This window comes from Erpetoichthys calabaricus, chromosome 8, assembly GCF_900747795.2.
Source record: "Erpetoichthys calabaricus chromosome 8, fErpCal1.3, whole genome shotgun sequence".
NCBI classification, from domain to species: Eukaryota; Metazoa; Chordata; class Cladistia; order Polypteriformes; family Polypteridae; genus Erpetoichthys; species Erpetoichthys calabaricus.
This window is the reverse complement of record NC_041401.2, coordinates 174,801,299-174,817,789: the sequence shown is the minus strand read 5'-3', so window position 1 is coordinate 174,817,789 and position 16,491 is coordinate 174,801,299. Positions and strand designations below refer to the sequence as shown.

At 37.3% G+C, this 16,491-nt stretch overlaps 1 protein-coding gene and 1 pseudogene across 2 annotated transcripts in view; one reads left to right on the top strand and one right to left on the bottom strand.

Annotated features, from left to right (window-relative positions):
- ptpn11b (protein tyrosine phosphatase non-receptor type 11b) overlaps window positions 1-16,491 on the top strand; it is a 181,572-nt gene that overhangs the window by 97,334 nt on the left and 67,747 nt on the right. For both annotated transcript variants that reach the window (XM_028807847.2, XM_028807848.2), the window contains exon 2: window positions 3,488-3,610. In XM_028807847.2, the coding sequence (XP_028663680.1) occupies window positions 3,488-3,610 (123 nt within the window). The remainder of the gene's footprint in view (window positions 1-3,487; window positions 3,611-16,491) is intronic.
- LOC114656468 (zinc finger protein 131-like) lies at window positions 4,820-5,799 on the bottom strand (annotated as a pseudogene).

Here is a 16,491-nt window from a genome sequence, read left to right as displayed (position 1 = left end):
CCTCACTTGAACAGCTCGGAGTGTGTTCAAATGGGATTGAGCTTTTGAATTGAAGACCCACCTCTCGTCTTATTTGTTGGACATTAAGCCACAGCGCCATGTTTTTGTGTTTTTCAACAGCGGTTTGTGAAACTGCGCCATTCTATTGACCTTCTATTTGTTGAAACACTTCAGATTTGCACAAATACAGGGCATACCTTCCACATTATAATGTTTTTACTCACTTTTTTCCTAACTGTAAGACGCTGTACAATGTTATTAATGTATGAAGTTCCTTGGTAGACAATGAATGAGCTATTACTGGGCTGAACTCCAAACCAATGAATGAGTGGAGAGGCAGGTTTCAATATTTTGCTATATTTTAGGAAAAATAGATGTGTCTGTGACTTTCTGAGCAAATACTGGGTATCTGACATGTGGAGCATGCAATATGAGTAAATTTGAGATTTTTTTTTTCCTTTATTTTTTGGTATTGTTTTCTGTTTGTTCAGAGTTGGCCCCATAGAAGCATGTTGCATCAGGAACTTCATTTCTGTTCTCCATAAAAACCTGAGATTAAAATTTTTTTCTAGCCATTTCATTAAACATTGGGTAAATAACAGTTAAAAATATTTTTGGAGGAGTATTCTTTTAAGTTAAAGCTTTCTCATTTTATTGAGATTTAATTTTTCCTCTTATATATAACAGCCTGCCAAGTTGCTGCTTTAATCCTATCGGACACCATACCTTGTCAAAAGTCATTCAAATTCTTAACCATGCCCATCACCTTTTCTACTCTACATCTTATTAAGATTTTCCTTAGAACAAAGAATTATAATAATTAAATGCAGCCTAGGTGTCTGGTCATTTGTCGTGTGCCACAGTACTGCAGTGGTACTAAAAGATGTATGCTATTTTACAGTAGATAATGATAACTGCTTTACTGACCTTTGCTTCCTCTAGTGGCATTCAGGTTAAAAAATATATGTGTAAATGATTTGAATTTATGAACTGACCACTAATTTAATTTATTTTCATACACATGGATTGGTGGTCACCCATTTCTTTTTCTATAAGTTTATTTTTTTCCCCATTTATAGTCTCTGATGAGAAGCACCAGAAGCAGTTTCCAGTTCTGTTTATCAGTTGGAATGATAAGTGTGTGGGGGTGGTTAGCTGGTTGCTGCTAAATACTTGTATCGCAAGGCCCATATAGCTGTTTGTGGTGTTGGCTAGCATGCTTAGCCCTGCAAATTATCTCTGGTGGAGACAAGCTACTGTCTCAGATAGGCCTCGGCCATGTAGACTCAGCAAGTATGGTGGTAAATTTAAAGAGGCACGTGCATTGTTAATTACTGGAATAGAAAATGTCTTTCTCTTTTTCCAAGAAATTGTAAAAATAATTAAGGGAAAAGTCCATCTTTAACGAAGCACTAACAAATTACTATGTTATACATAACTGGTGTATAAGTGTTTGGGTGCCTCAGTTCAATATGCTTATTTTACTGAAGTTAATATAGCCTTTACAAGTAATAAATATTGATTGGTTCAGATTCCTGAACATTTTAGTTATATGAGTTGCTGAATTTAACAGAAAAGCTTTTAAATTTCTTTCAATATATCCATTCACTGCTTTACAAGCAGTAATCATATTTATAGTCAAGTCCTCAGTCAACTAATTAGAGGAGTTCTGGTTGCTTGAGAATAGATAACACATTGTAAGAGGTTAGTGGAATCAGAGCATTTATTTAGCTCTGAAATTGTTATTTTGCATGGCTTAATTTGAGGCTTAATCAATCAAGCTTATAGAGCTTAAAAAGAGTATTAATTAACTAGAAGGGTGTCCCAAGTTTTTCACATACCACAGTTACTGTTATGTTGGGTTTTTTTTTTTTCTTCATTCTGTCAATTTCAGTAAAACAGGAGTAGTTGTGCATTATAATATGCATGATTTTGCAATTTTAAGTATCCTGCAGGGTGTATATTATTTGTTTTCACTTTGAAATTAAGTGGAAACTGACACCTATATTTATGTGATCTGGATTATTAGTGGAGCTGTTTTTTACATCCATGTTTAAAACAAAATGCAGAAACTAGCTTTGTTAGATGAAACCAATCTGTGGGCTCATCTGTGTTGTCACTCACTTTCTTTGTATGCTTTGCTCCATAGCACTGCAAGACAGTATATAGATGTAATCATTTTTCTTTTCAACCAGACAACAAGGGTTGTGTATGTCAGTTGTAATAAACTTAAACAAAAATTTCAGCCATCTAACTATCTGTTGTCTAACCCACTTTGTCCAGTTATGAATCACAGTTGTCAAAATGTATCCTGGCTGTATGAAACCCAAAGCACAACCTAGCACTGGATGTGTCTCTAGTCAGTCATAGGCTATACTCATAATCACCCACTATAATCCACACCAGGCCAATGTATATTCACCAATTAACTTGCACATCCTGGTTATTTTTTTAACTCTTAAAATGCCCATCTGGACCAATAACATGAACGTACATGAGATTTGCAATCATATGTCAAATTTTTCATTTGCATATTAGGATTGTATTATGCATGACATTGCACTTATTTCAATTTTTTTCATGTTTTCTATTAAATATAATACCAAAAACTTTATTTCATTTAAAATTCTTGATGTTTATTATTCTTCTATCTGCAAGTGTACTTAAGTAACTCAACCAGTAATTGGGAGATAAAAGTCAAAAGGTGCATTACATTACCAAAAGAAGATAATGAATTAATAATTATGGAATAATTTCTGTATGTAATAAATTATAATTTGAAAATTGTAGAGTAGGAAGGGGGACACAGAGAATAAATTCACTTGCCCTTACCGCCACTTTTGGAGTTGTCTTTTTAATCTGTTATTTGTACGTTTTTTTTAATTGATTGAAATTACTGTAGGAAGCATGTAGAAGAACATCCAAATCAATCTGATTTCCACTGCTTTTGATTTGATACTGTAATTTATTAGGGAAGATATAATTAGTGAGCTTTGGAACAATATATACTTTGTTTCCCAGAGCCACCCCTCCTCTCTCAGAGAAGGTTGGTAAGTCTAATATGTGGCTTGTATCTTTATATAAATGCTATATACAATGGAAGGCTCTGCAGTTACGTACGCCAATTAGCTTTCTGTGGTTGACTTTGTAAAATTAACTTTTTTTTTTTTTTTTTATTTTGCAACATTTAATCTGTGTAATCTTTATTCAATTCTTAGTGATGTGCTTGTAAATATAAACATTTAATATTTTCTTGGCTCCAACTAGTGTATACTTTATTGATGTGCAGCTGATAAATGCATTTTGAACTCCGAACCTATAAAGGTGTCACTCCAAAGTGACCAAGGCTTCAAGCTAAATAAATTATTATTTGGTTAGTGACAATGAGAAAGCCTTCATAAAACTACTGTAATTTGAATTGCTTTTCAAATTGGCTAGTGATTGTGTTAGCTATATTAAATGAAAAAAATATTTTAATTCCCTGTAGGTGGTTTCACCCAAACATTTCTGGGATAGACGCGGAAGAACTGCTGTTGACCAGAGGGGTGCATGGAAGCTTCCTAGCAAGACCCAGCAAAAGCAACCCTGGAGACTTCACCCTGTCTGTACGGTAAGACAAATACTGTATATGTCATCATCAACTTTATTTAAAAACCCTTAATCCATGTTTTGTGTCTTGGAGGGCCTTAGGCTATCCTGCAGCAGGAACAAGTACTAATCAATTAATAAATGGCATATGCTGTATTTTACTAACCCTAGGGGGAAATAAGGTAGTGGGAGTGTCATTGATTTCTTTTAACTGTGTGTAAGTCACTCTGCAAAGTGTTTGATGTGTGTATTTGTGCGTGAGTGTATTTGTGTGAATATTATATAATATATTATACATATTATTACATATTACATATTATTATTACATAGTATATGATATGTGTATAATATATATGTTTTAATTCAACAGATTTTTTAGTGAGTGGCAAGTGAATTCTCACTCTGCCTGAGCCACTCTGACTAGATGTAGCTTATATAGACACACATAAGAAACAACAGTTTATCACGTGGCTAAACCTACGTCATCTTTTAGGTAAGGCTGAAAGAAATTTCTTTGTTCTATAATGAATATACATATGTATAAAACTAGTTAAACATACTTTTTTTTGGTAATAGCCTACTTCACACTGAGTCAGTTACTCTCACTGATTAAACAGCTGATAAATATGATATAGTGCATGGCCATTTTTACTGTATTTACTGTATGTACTTATCACTTCTAAACTCAAAGCAATCTCCCATGCGAATCATTTTGTTAACAAAGCCTCAACCTCACAGTTCTTTACTCTGTGAATAATAATGAAAAAGTTGCCTTACTGTGAGCAGTATATTTTATTTACAGTATGTAGCACCAGGTGACTATGTCTACCAGGATATCTCAGAGTATTCTTTAATCCAGTGGTCTGGTTTGCGACATCTCAGATGCACCATACATGGATAAACACATTCCTCTCTCAACGTGGTTGTGTGGAACATACCAAGGACACATTCCACTCTGCGTTGTAATTGGAGTGCAGGGAGACGCAACCAAATAGAAGCATGATTATGTCGAGAGCTGTAAAGTGTGTATCTGTGATTAGCCACAATATAAAATGATGTGCTACCAGCCAGGTTTGTACACTATTTTGTAAATCTGGACGTGCTGTCATAATAGCCATTGACAATGTTTTGGCCCATTTTTTCTTGAATTGGGTTTGGGATTATTTGGACCAGGTTAGTTACTACTGAGTATTGGATCATTAAGTCTTAATGGCCTGTACTCACAGCTGTTAAACATACTGCTGCATACCTGGCACTCATAGAGCTTCTTTCTTCCTTTCTTATCACCAGCACCATTCTGACATGCTGCCAAGTGACATTTTAGAGTGCTGTTTCAGGCAAAGCGTTCATGGCAATTTAGGCACTCAAATGGCTTTTTTTTCTGTGTGCTTCCTGAGATGTTCCTTGAAATGGCCAAAATAGTCAAATTGTTTTTCGCAATAAGCACACACATGAACCATCTTCTGAGGCTGGTGATGACAAGCCTGCTCCACGTCACAATGGTTGCAGGTCACATGACGTTTGATAGCGCTTTCACATGAATATATTTGCTGCAGTGAGGGTAAATATAGGCTTTGTCTGAGTGCAACTTCGAGTGCTGCTTATAGTGGTAATATAGTTTGAAAGAGTGATCACATTTGTCACAATGAAACACATTATTGAGTTGGGTGATCGGCACTTCTACAACTTCAATTTAACTTCGTTTTAAGGGGACTGACCACGTCAGTTTCCTCTTGGTTCTCTGAAACGGTTTCTAGTTCATCCTTTTCTTATAGCTTGCAAATTCTGTTCCCCTTGCTGATATTTGCTAGTGATATCAGCTAGCAAAGCTAATGCAGAATCATCAGAGTTCCCTTGGGAATTCTCAGCTTTTTTTACTGTCTCTGCTACCTCTTCCAAAACTTCAATTTGTTCCTCCTCATCAATAGTTCCACCTGATATCTAAACTTTGATCTCTACTGACTCAGTTTCTACCGAAGGCAAAGTTTCAGTAATCACATTTGATGTTTCAGCAAACTTTCATTTTTTTAGCTTTGCTCTTCTTTGTTGGTCCCTTTGTTGTTGACACTAGGGAACCGACTTTGTACCTTGCATCTGTAAGTACTCTGCAGCTTTCCATACATCATTTATTTCTTCATGACCATTAACTGCAAGTGTAGCCATGTAGGTGAATTCAATCAAATGACGAAAAGCCATGTTACTTTACACCTTCCAATTTCCAGCAAAGGTTCCGTTTTAAAATCGTGAAAATAATTTAAAAAAAAACTGGCTGCAGACAATAAGGACAGCTTTTTTAGCCCTGAACTGTTTACTATCCACGATTAAAGTTATGTCAGTGAATTGGTCTATCTTCCATTGTTCATTCAGTCTGTCCATCATGACTTTGTAATGGTTAGAAACTCATTCTTAAAGTATGTTGTCCCTACTGTAGACATGATTAAATACAGTATCTTTCCACTCCCAAACTCAACAAAAAGGTGGTCGTTACTCCTTGGGCCTTGGCTTCTCAACAAGCCTTACACCACCACAGAGCGTGGATGTTGATAGCTGAGAACAATTCAAGAACCATCTGGTAATACATACTGGAGAAAAACCTAATCATTGTACTATTTGTGACCTTTGGTTTACTCAATTATCTGACTTGCACACACATCTTCAAGACTGTCACAACATTCATGAATGGGTTTTGACTGAGGTAATACTCCAGGATCATGTCACAACAGGTGAAACAGCAGATACACTTTTGGAGGATGTTTGTGTAGAACATTTATCTGTGGAGAAAGTTAATATTGATTCATCGCAAGTGGTTGAAGCTGTTCAGATGCATGTTGGGTCCTGTTGAAGTAGAGCAGAGTAAAGATCAGCATTTTCAGGATAATGAGGAAAAGTCAGCAGAGGTTGAAGTCTGTGAGGTAACTGATGGACAGACTACTGAAGCATGGCTGGAAGAGCACGTAGAAATTGGTTCGGAACATGTCTCAGTGTGGTACAGTACTATCTATCTGGAACATACTGTGCAAGAGGTTGAAATGGAACATGAACAAGTGGAAATGTATGTGGAAGAGACATAGTATAAGCAACATACAGAGAAAAAAGTATATGAAGAACTCTGACCTCCTATAATGTGGACAGCATAATTGATTTTGCTTTTTCAATTAGAGGGGAATATTTCCTCCTCATTGTGTTAGCCTATTTAAAATTGAAAACCTAAATTCCAGTAAAATTTGTGTGCATTTGAAAAATAGACATGCATATTTAAAAGAATTAATAATTTGCTCCTTGTCATTTTTGTGCTTCTCTTGTTCTGAAATTAGCAACTATATTTTTTTTCTGCCTTTGTTTTTTGCATAAATACTGGTATTTTTTTTTTTTGTAAAGAAGATATACCAGTTAATATGTTTCTAACATGTAGGGAAAGCCATTCTTCTAAAAGAAGAATGTAAGTGTATATTTTAGACATAACGCAGTAAACAGGTCATGCTTACCTATTAAAGGTGAAAAAAAATAATAATAATAAATGGCCTAAACTCCTTCCCTCACCCTAATTAGCTAACTGCTCCAGCTACTGGCATTCATAATCATTAGTTCTGAACAGTATACATGTCTTAAGTCCTCTTCTTTAGATTAATCTAGTATTAAACTCAAAATAAAAATTAAAAAAATATATGGACCAATAACTGTTTCATGCTTCTGAGCTGGCATTTTTAGTTTTAACTGCAGGTCAACAAAATGTTCCTTTTGAGAGAAACAGCCTCTCATGTTAATACTGGAAAGCCGGATGTTTTTTTGACTGTGGCTATGCTATCCGGAGAGGGTTTCACACAAATGCAGTGCCTCTCAAGAACAGGGACTTTCCCTTTGCTGCCATCTACGAAGATGTAAAATTGCTAACACAGCTTTTTCTTTTTTATAGCATTACTTAAATCTTAATACACCTTTGTTAATACTTGTTTTCACTTTATCCAGAAGATGAGTAGGCCTTCTAGGCCCTTTAGTGCTGACTGAGCAGCAAAACTTTTGCAATTGATGTTGGGACCCTTGTCACCACTTTAGCTGTAACATTTGGTTTCAGCGATGATCTGTCACGATTTGAAAAGCAAACTATATCTTTCAAACCATCCGTAAGTTTTCTAAGCCCATTGATCTGTCCAGCTTCTGGGCCCCACTTATTCTCTTATAGAGCTTCTGAGAATTACAGTCTATTTTGGCAGCATCAAGTGTAGCGTACTTGACTCTGGCTGAGATAACAATGCATATAATAACACACTCGTGCCCACAGCTATACTTAACTACATACAAAACTATCAAAGAAAACTTGAAGTCTTTGACATAAACATTCTTGGGAATGGTATACAAATTAATCTATATAGACCTCTGCTTTAACAGTTGCAGTACACCATGCAATGGTTGTGTCTCTGTTGTATGCCATTTGATATGGGATTTGTAAAAACTGTTAATGTTTGTGATGCACCATCTGTTAATGCATTTTATTACAGGAAATATTTGTGATGCATTAGAGACATACCAACCAGAAGGATACACACGTAACCTTTTATTTTATTTATTTATTACTTCTGGGTGTGGTGAAAGAACCACCCACATGGGCTCAGGAGCAGCTGTAGCACCCTCTGGCGGAGCCCCCAGATCCCAACAGGGCTGTATGCAACTTCAGCTCCCATGAAGTCTTGCGAGAGTCTGAGGCACCTTGTGGTTAGTCAGCCAGTCGACAAACATCTGCCACACCCTATCGGTTTCGAGAAGCAGATCTTAGGCATGTTATATATGTAGTATCTGCCAAATAATACAAAGAATACACAACATGTGTGTCGCCCTAATTGAGGCTCATCGGGTGTACTCTTTGTACTATATAACATGGGGTGATGGACTTTAAGACCGATATAGGGCTATAGTTTAAATAGTTTAACTATGAATTCTTCCCTTTTGTGTGTATATGGCCGATGGTCTTTTTTCCTGTTTGCTTTTATTTTAAGCTTGACTAGTTTTTGATTTACGGTTTTGATTTGTCCCAAAATCAGTGGACAGTGGATCTTTCATTCAGTCTGACTTTTGGATTCACAACTTTACATACAATACAACAGATTGTCTGCTACCGCCGGCTGAAATACAGTAAACTTTAACTTCCCAAATTGAATTCAACATTCTTTGTACTGTGACAGTTCTGACTTGAAATTATCTGGTTGTCTTGTATTTTGGGAATAGAGATTACACTTTGTTGTATTGATATATATCTGAGATTTGACTTGTCATAACTGGCTTATGCTGAGGGATTTCAGAATCATCTTTGGTCACTCTGTGGTGTGAAGTTTAAGATTCACTTTTCACTGGTTGCACTTTACTGTGAAATTTGAGATTTTTTGAAAAGTAAGTGACAGTAACATTTAATAAGTATTCAATTTCATTGAGCTCCGTGTAGAGGATTAAGCTCCTAGGTATATTGCAATTGTTTTATTGGATCACAACAATTTTTTTTTTTTTTAACAGCCAGTGCACTAAGAGTGTCTCGGATAATGTAGTGAGAGAGAGTGCACAAGCATCCTTATACTGCTGCCACTGCATTCTTTCAACCACATTCCAAATGGTGTCTTTAACAACGGAGACTAACATGGATTGCATGTTAGATGACAATTTAATACGTGCTAAGCATAAAATATTGCTTGTGTCATGATTGGTATTTTTTTTTGCCGCTATAAGCAGTGCTATTACCTTTCTGTAGAGCATTTCCTGCAATAAACCTTGTTTATTCATGGAGCTAATCACTCCCTGCTGTACACATACAACAGAAAAGTCCTAAAAATTGTCATATAATGTTCAACACCAGCAATGATTTTAGACTGTTGCAAGGTTTAAATTCATATCCTTGGCAACAAGGTTTTAATATGAGGTTAACATCCTGTGCAAGGTACTGTACCAACAATCTGACCTAGAAAAGTCAAGTATGAAATCCCACCTTAAAATGACCAGAGAAAGTCAAATCTAAAGGCAATCAATGCAGGGATGTAGGGGATATACAGTAACCTTGTAAGACATTATGGTAATGTATCATTTTTAGAATTGCAGGAGTTCTTTACAGGGTGGATTTTGGCTTTACAATGATATACTGGGAGTTCAGTGGATCCAGTTTACAAATAGCAAAAGAATATATTCACATGACTAACACGGTTTATTTGCTTTTCAAAGATTTTGAGTGCCATATAGTTTGTCCCACACTTAATTGGACAAATTAGCCTCTTGATGACTTGAAGCATGTGTTAAATCCTGATGAGTTAGACAGCAGGGTCTTTTCCGTTTTTAAATTCAGAAATAGGCAAGTGAAGCAAAGCTCAATTTGACAAGTGATTTTTGGCAGAGGGAAAAGAGGGAGGGGAAGAAATTTTAAAACTAAGGTTGCTTTCAAGAACAGTGTTTCTAACGGCAGCAGTTTAGACTGCAGTACCAGCAGTCAGTATTCTACAGTAAGTTCATCATGAAGTAAATCATGCTGGCATCTTTGAATCTTGCAAGGAAGCATGGCCATGAAATTAGATGGGCTGGCAGCCAAATAAACTGCAAGTTGAAGGACAGTCTCTGTCTGTACTTTGTAGCTGTGCTTTGGATATACAGTGATGAAGCACTTACTGTACAATGATCAACAGTTTTCTCCTTTGTGTGTTTTCAAAATTGTCTCCAAGTAGCGTTTGGAAGTTATAAAGTACTTTATTTTTCTGGTTACAAGGATTTAAAAGGGAATGTGAATAAAAACTGGTTTCATGTTTAGCCAATTCATAATGAAAACAATTTAGGATTTAAAGGAAAAAATGGAACCTATAAATCAAATTTGCACAAACCTAGTATTTTAACAAAAGTGACCTCACAGACCCAGGTAAAATGGGTTTACGAAACCTTTCTTAGTCCTCCTCATTTTGTACTCTCCAATGACATGCACGTAGAGAACATAAGTGATTTTGCATTGCCACATTTTATAACACACATTTGGAAGCAACAATGAGGTTATAGTCAATTAGCGAACAAAGTAGAGAGAAAGCAGACTTCAGTGAGACTGAGATTCTGAAGTGTGTAGTATGGGAACAGTAAGAAGTGTCAGAACTTTCTTGGATTCAGGACACAGTATTGTGAATACAATAACCAATGCTTGTTATCATGTAACAGTTGTTGATAATCAGTGAGCACTTGCTGCTTTAACTAGCTGGGCTGTTTTTTGTTTTTTTTCACAGACACATCTGTAGGCTGATATTTCACCCTTTTAGTTTTTGTAAAATAAATTTTTGTGAGTTTTTTTTAAACATTGCATTTAAAACCAAACTCATTGTGACTTTATATTTAAAAGAAGTACAGCAATGAATAGTGAAATTATTTTTACATAACAAATTATTGCCCACCTGCTGCATATTACACTATTCCCATTAGGATGCACTATTTTTATATTTGGATACATTGTTTTGTGTGGCCAAGTGAACATATTGATTGCAAACAGGAAAATTTGTTACAGGGTAGGGCAGATCGTGCACTGTCGAAGACACAAATACAATACAAATACAATAAAAAAAATGTGGCAGACGGCTGGGGCTCCTGCCCAGCCGGGACGCCTGGAGGATGGAAGGACTGGGAGAGGGACAACACCTCCCCTGGAATACAAGAGGACAGCCACCCTGGTTTGCATCAGGGCCACGGGATCAGACCTTAGAAACTCAAGCCTGTTGGGGCCCATGGCCACCGCCAGGCGGCGCCTGGATGGTTATGGAGCCATGGACTGCAGCACTTCCGCCACACCAGGAAGTGCTGCCGGAACAGGAACCAGGTACACCTGGAAGGAAGGTCATCAGGGAGCACCTGGAGCACATCTGGATGAATTATAAAACGGTCTGCCTCACTCCAGAGCTGGAGTCTAGACGCACAGGACAGAGATTGCGGGAGAGGAGTGGAGGCAGTAGAAAAGATTAGAAGAGGAAAAAGAGGAGGAAGGAAAAGAAGGACTGTGAGCATTGTTGGGGATTTCTGCATTGTGCGGTGCTGTAAAAAACGAAGAAAATTAAACGTGTGTATTTTTGGGACTTCTCTGTGTCTTGTGTGTTGTCTGTAGATGGGCTGATCTCCAGATATATAGATATACCTGTATACTGTATATACAGATATATGTAGATATATACATATAGATATAGTTAGATAGATTGATAGATTAGATAGATACTACCCGTCCCCCGTGGGGAAAAGGATAGTGAGGAGGGCCCTGCCCCGCGCCCCACTCCTGATGTCACTCTTTCCCCTCCCCTCGGCCTGCACCCTGTGTCTTAGATTAGCACAAATATATCGCTCCTGCAAGCGAACTATGATTCTTAGTGCGATGAGAGAAGTAGCAAAATCAACCAGAATGTTCAAGCAAATGACTGAAAAAAGCCTGATCTAAATCCGTGAAGTAGTTCTGTCATTCGCTAGCTGAGCAGAGGTAAGGTACACGCCCCGAGTCTGGAGTGTGAGTGAGGAGGGCCCCCCACCCTGCCCTTGGCCCGCTGCATGTCTCTCGGATTAACACGAATACTCACTCCTGCAAGTGATCTATGATACATAGCACAATGAGAGAAGTCGCAAAATCAACCAGAACATTCAGCCGTCTGGAGTTTTTTAGATTTTTCTGTCCTCCGTGGCCATCGGACCTTACTCTTATTCTATGTTAATTAGTGTTGTCTTATTTTAATTCTTACTTTGTCTTTTTTTCTCTTTTCTTTATCATGTAAAGCACTTTGAGCTACATTATTTGTATGAAAATGTGCTATATAAATAAATGTTGTTGTTGTTGTAGAAAAATACCCGATCTAAATCTTTTAAGTAGTTCTCTCATGAAAAGTAGACAGATGTTGTATTTTTTATACATACATACATAGATACATACATACATTTTTTTATATATATATATATATATATATATATATATATAATATATATATATATTTATATTGTAACGGGCGGCCGGGTCCCATGTCCGGCCTGTATGCCCCTGCATGTTCTGGGGGAGCAGCCATGGGCTCCTCAGTACCTCCCCCGGGACGTTTGGTGGCAGCCTCCTTGGGTGACGTTGGTGCCTCAGTTTCCCGCAGGGCTCCATGGGAGATGGAGTTCTCCACAACTCTGTGAGTATCTGGGGTGGCCAGCCAGGGGGTACTGCGTGGATCCTGGAGCCGTCATGGACAAGTCTTCAGCCCCACCCGGAAGTGCAATTGGGACCAGGTGGTCAAGCACCTGGAACACTTCCGGGTGGGCTGTAAAAGGGGACAGCCACCACCACACCACAGCCAGAATCGGGAGGAAGAGGACGAGGTTGCCTGGGAGGAGTGATGGTGCCAAGGTGGAGAGAAAAGTGTTTGTGTGCTGTGTTTAAGTGCTTTGGGACTGTGTTGGGCCTGTGGGACACGGGGAAGGTGTGCCCCAAGGCTGAAGAGAAAAATAAAAAGTCTATATACACTGTGTGTGTATATATATATATATATATATATATATATATATATATATATATATATATATATATTAGCCATGTGTGCCCAACTATGTTGCGCGTGTTAAAGTTGTCTGTGAAGGGCTCCCTGTTTAAACGCGGCTGCCAGTCGTGAACTGGGCCCTTCGTCGCACAGCATTATGATTTTTTATAAGGGAAACAAAATTACAAAACAAAACCCTTGGACATTGATTCGATAGGAACGGCCTACTCGGAATCACTGTCCGAATAGTAATTATGTGGTGGTGTAGGAGCATTTCTGCTTCTCTCCGTTCACAGTCCGTCTCGTTTTCACGATGCTGTCGTTTCCTCTCACAATCTCTTCTCAACCTTTCTCCAGTCTCGCAGGTTGCTTTGTGGCAATCCAAAGAGTAAGGCAATATACACAGAGCAATGGTTATAAAAGGGGGACACATAGGTATCCAGGCTCTTTAAAGCATAAATAGGGATCACTTCACTGACATGTGAGCAAGCCTCGGTACAACTGTGAGACGCGCAGCACTGGCCAGCTACAACGTAACAATAATAATTTCCGGAACGTGCTGTTACGTTGTCATTCATTTTACCCACTGTCTTTCTTTCATTCATATGTTACGTAGGCACGTACCTTTTATCTTCGGCAATCTCATTCTCTAACCAGGCCTCAGGAGCTAACCAGCGTAACACTGTCCACCACCCCTTTCATTATTCCGGCACATTGTTGACATCCGTGAGTAACAACAACGTACTAAACTGGAAGGTGGTCTATGCATGCGTGGAATTCGCGGACAAACAAAGATCAAGATCCAGATGAAGATTATATGTAAAGATTAGTTAATTTAAAGCACAACAATTTGTTTAGTTTGAATGTCTGTGTTTTGAGGTGTGACTAGAGTACTACAGTCTTCAGTAGTATAAGCCTGGAAGAGATTCTTAATGCAATGCCTATTTTTTAGCTGTCTCTCTACTGCCATCTAGTGCTTCTTCTTCTAATTCATTCGCGGACAAACAAAGATCAAGATCCAAATGAAGATTATATATATATATATATATATATATATATATATATATATATATATAATATATGCCAGTGTAGAAGGAAAACCACCTTTGAGGTCAATATACCTTGTACAGTATATGTAGTTTAAGCCCCTGGAAAGCTACAGTCAAAGGAGCCCAGGCAATAAACTTAGAGAATAGTGTCCTGGAGGTAAATCAGTATTGCCTTCGCAAAGCATAAGAGGTTGGACAACTGAGAATGTGCCAAGGATACCAAGACCATTGAGGACTTGTAGAAGGTTAAAAGCCTTTCCAGATTGAGTTTACTCCTTTAAGATATTGGAAAGTAAAATGGTAGACCAGGGTAAATGGCTTTTTAAAGAGTAATCAAAGGTAGAGACTGCTAGAAGGAACTTTAAACTGATTTCCCTTTTACAAATGTACAGCCACCTCTACCCCAAATGAATTCTTGAGCTAGGCAGTAGGTAAGCCTAGGAGGTCTCCAGTTCCACCTTCAAAGCCTATAGGTAACTCCAATTCGCACTGCCATTTTACAGTTCAGGTAGCAAAATCGGACATTTAACTGTATCCTCATTCATTGGACTTAATTCATTGATCAAATATTTAACCTGGGCACAAAAAAAATCATGGCAGAATATTAATGAAAACATTTTCAGTTTAAATCCTTACCTTGGTTCAAATTTATCTACAATTTTTGTAAGTTCACAAAAACAATGTAACAGCCTTAACTAAGAAATAAGGTCTTGCTAACAACTAATGATAAAAGCAATTATTATAAATTTATTGCATAAGAATAAATAAAGCATCAATTAATTAACAATGATTCAGTATTAGTTTCATACCCATAAAGTATAAACATTGGAAAAGGCAACAGATGATTAATCAAAAAATAAAATCCTAAATCTGTGCTGTTCTGATAAGCACTCGCCCCCCCCCCCCCCTTTTTGTCTTTTAACTGAATTCATTAGGTTTGAGAATGTAAGACTGCATTGTCAATATATACATGTAATTCAAAACATTCAATGAATTATTTATTTCTGTGCAGGAATTCAGAGAAAATAAGAACCTATGAATAATTTTCAAATTTAATTAGCCAATTAGAGTCCTGACAATATGTTCAAGGTATAGTAAAAGAAAATTGGCAATCCTGAAGTTACTCTTATTCAAAGCAAGGAAATCAAGAGAGAAATAGAACTACTAAAGCTAGCCCAATAAGCATAAAAAATTCTAAGCAAATAAATTCCAAAAAGTTAATAATCTGTAAAGGTTAACTAAAATAGCCAGATTTAAAAGATAACAAACTGAGAAGAATCTGCTTCCAGTTAATTTAAGAAACGAATGGAGTGCACACAGCCAAGAAAGGCTTAAGACACATTAGCAAAAACACACATTGCTCGAGTGCCACCAGCTGATATTGTTCACATTTGTGTTTCACTAGCCCAGTCCTTTTTGTAATTGCTGAATGACTGATACAGGTGAAATACAGTTTAGAAAGGATGATGTGGGGCCCAATCTACATTATAAGAAGGAATATTTAAAGCTCTCTCAGGCTCACTAAGTCAAGAGTCAGGAGGTGGGCTTTAGCAACAACTCAGCTTTTGGAAGGAAGAGTGGCCATAACACTAAGAAGGGCCTTGAACATTTAAAATGGGGCAAGTGAATGAGCTGTCCCACAAGATGTGTCAATAAACTCTATAGTTAGATTCAGAGGGGTTCAGAAATTTTTGTAAGTTAATTTAATACTTTAATTTCCCTTTGTTCACACCTATGGTTTACCTACTGATCTGATAATGATCTTAACTTTTTATAAAGGATGCAGGGACAAAATTGGAGAGCATTTCCCAGAAACATTTTGCAGGTAATGAATTGTAAATATGTGGAACAATTTGTCTAGCGATGTGGTTCAAATTTGCACCTCAGGGACTAAACTCCAACTCCATGTTGAGTTCACAATTTGGACTAAATAGTCTGTTTTCATCACCTTTTTTGTTATTTTTGAACTCTTTAATTTATTCATCTCCTTTTAAATCTCTGACTTTCCACCCTTGGTCTTCAGCAAAATACATGCATCAAAGATGGCCTTGCATACCTTTTACTGTTTTTAAATCTGGATGGTAATGTCTTGTTTAAGCCATCAATTATAATGTTTCTTGTAAATCTTAATGAAGAAATAAAGTTAATGAATATAGTAGGCGTAGAAAAATGCAAGATATCTGCACTAATGGCAGTAAGGAAGTGGTGAGTGCTGGACAGAGCATAGATGATTATTTTGAGGGGTCAGAATTGTTGTTCTTCACACATGCCCAGCGCAAACATGAGCAGGAATGTTTTCATCTCATTGCAGGTGGCTGGAACGTTAATTGATGTGTCTGTCAGATAATAAGTTCAAGGTTTCCAAC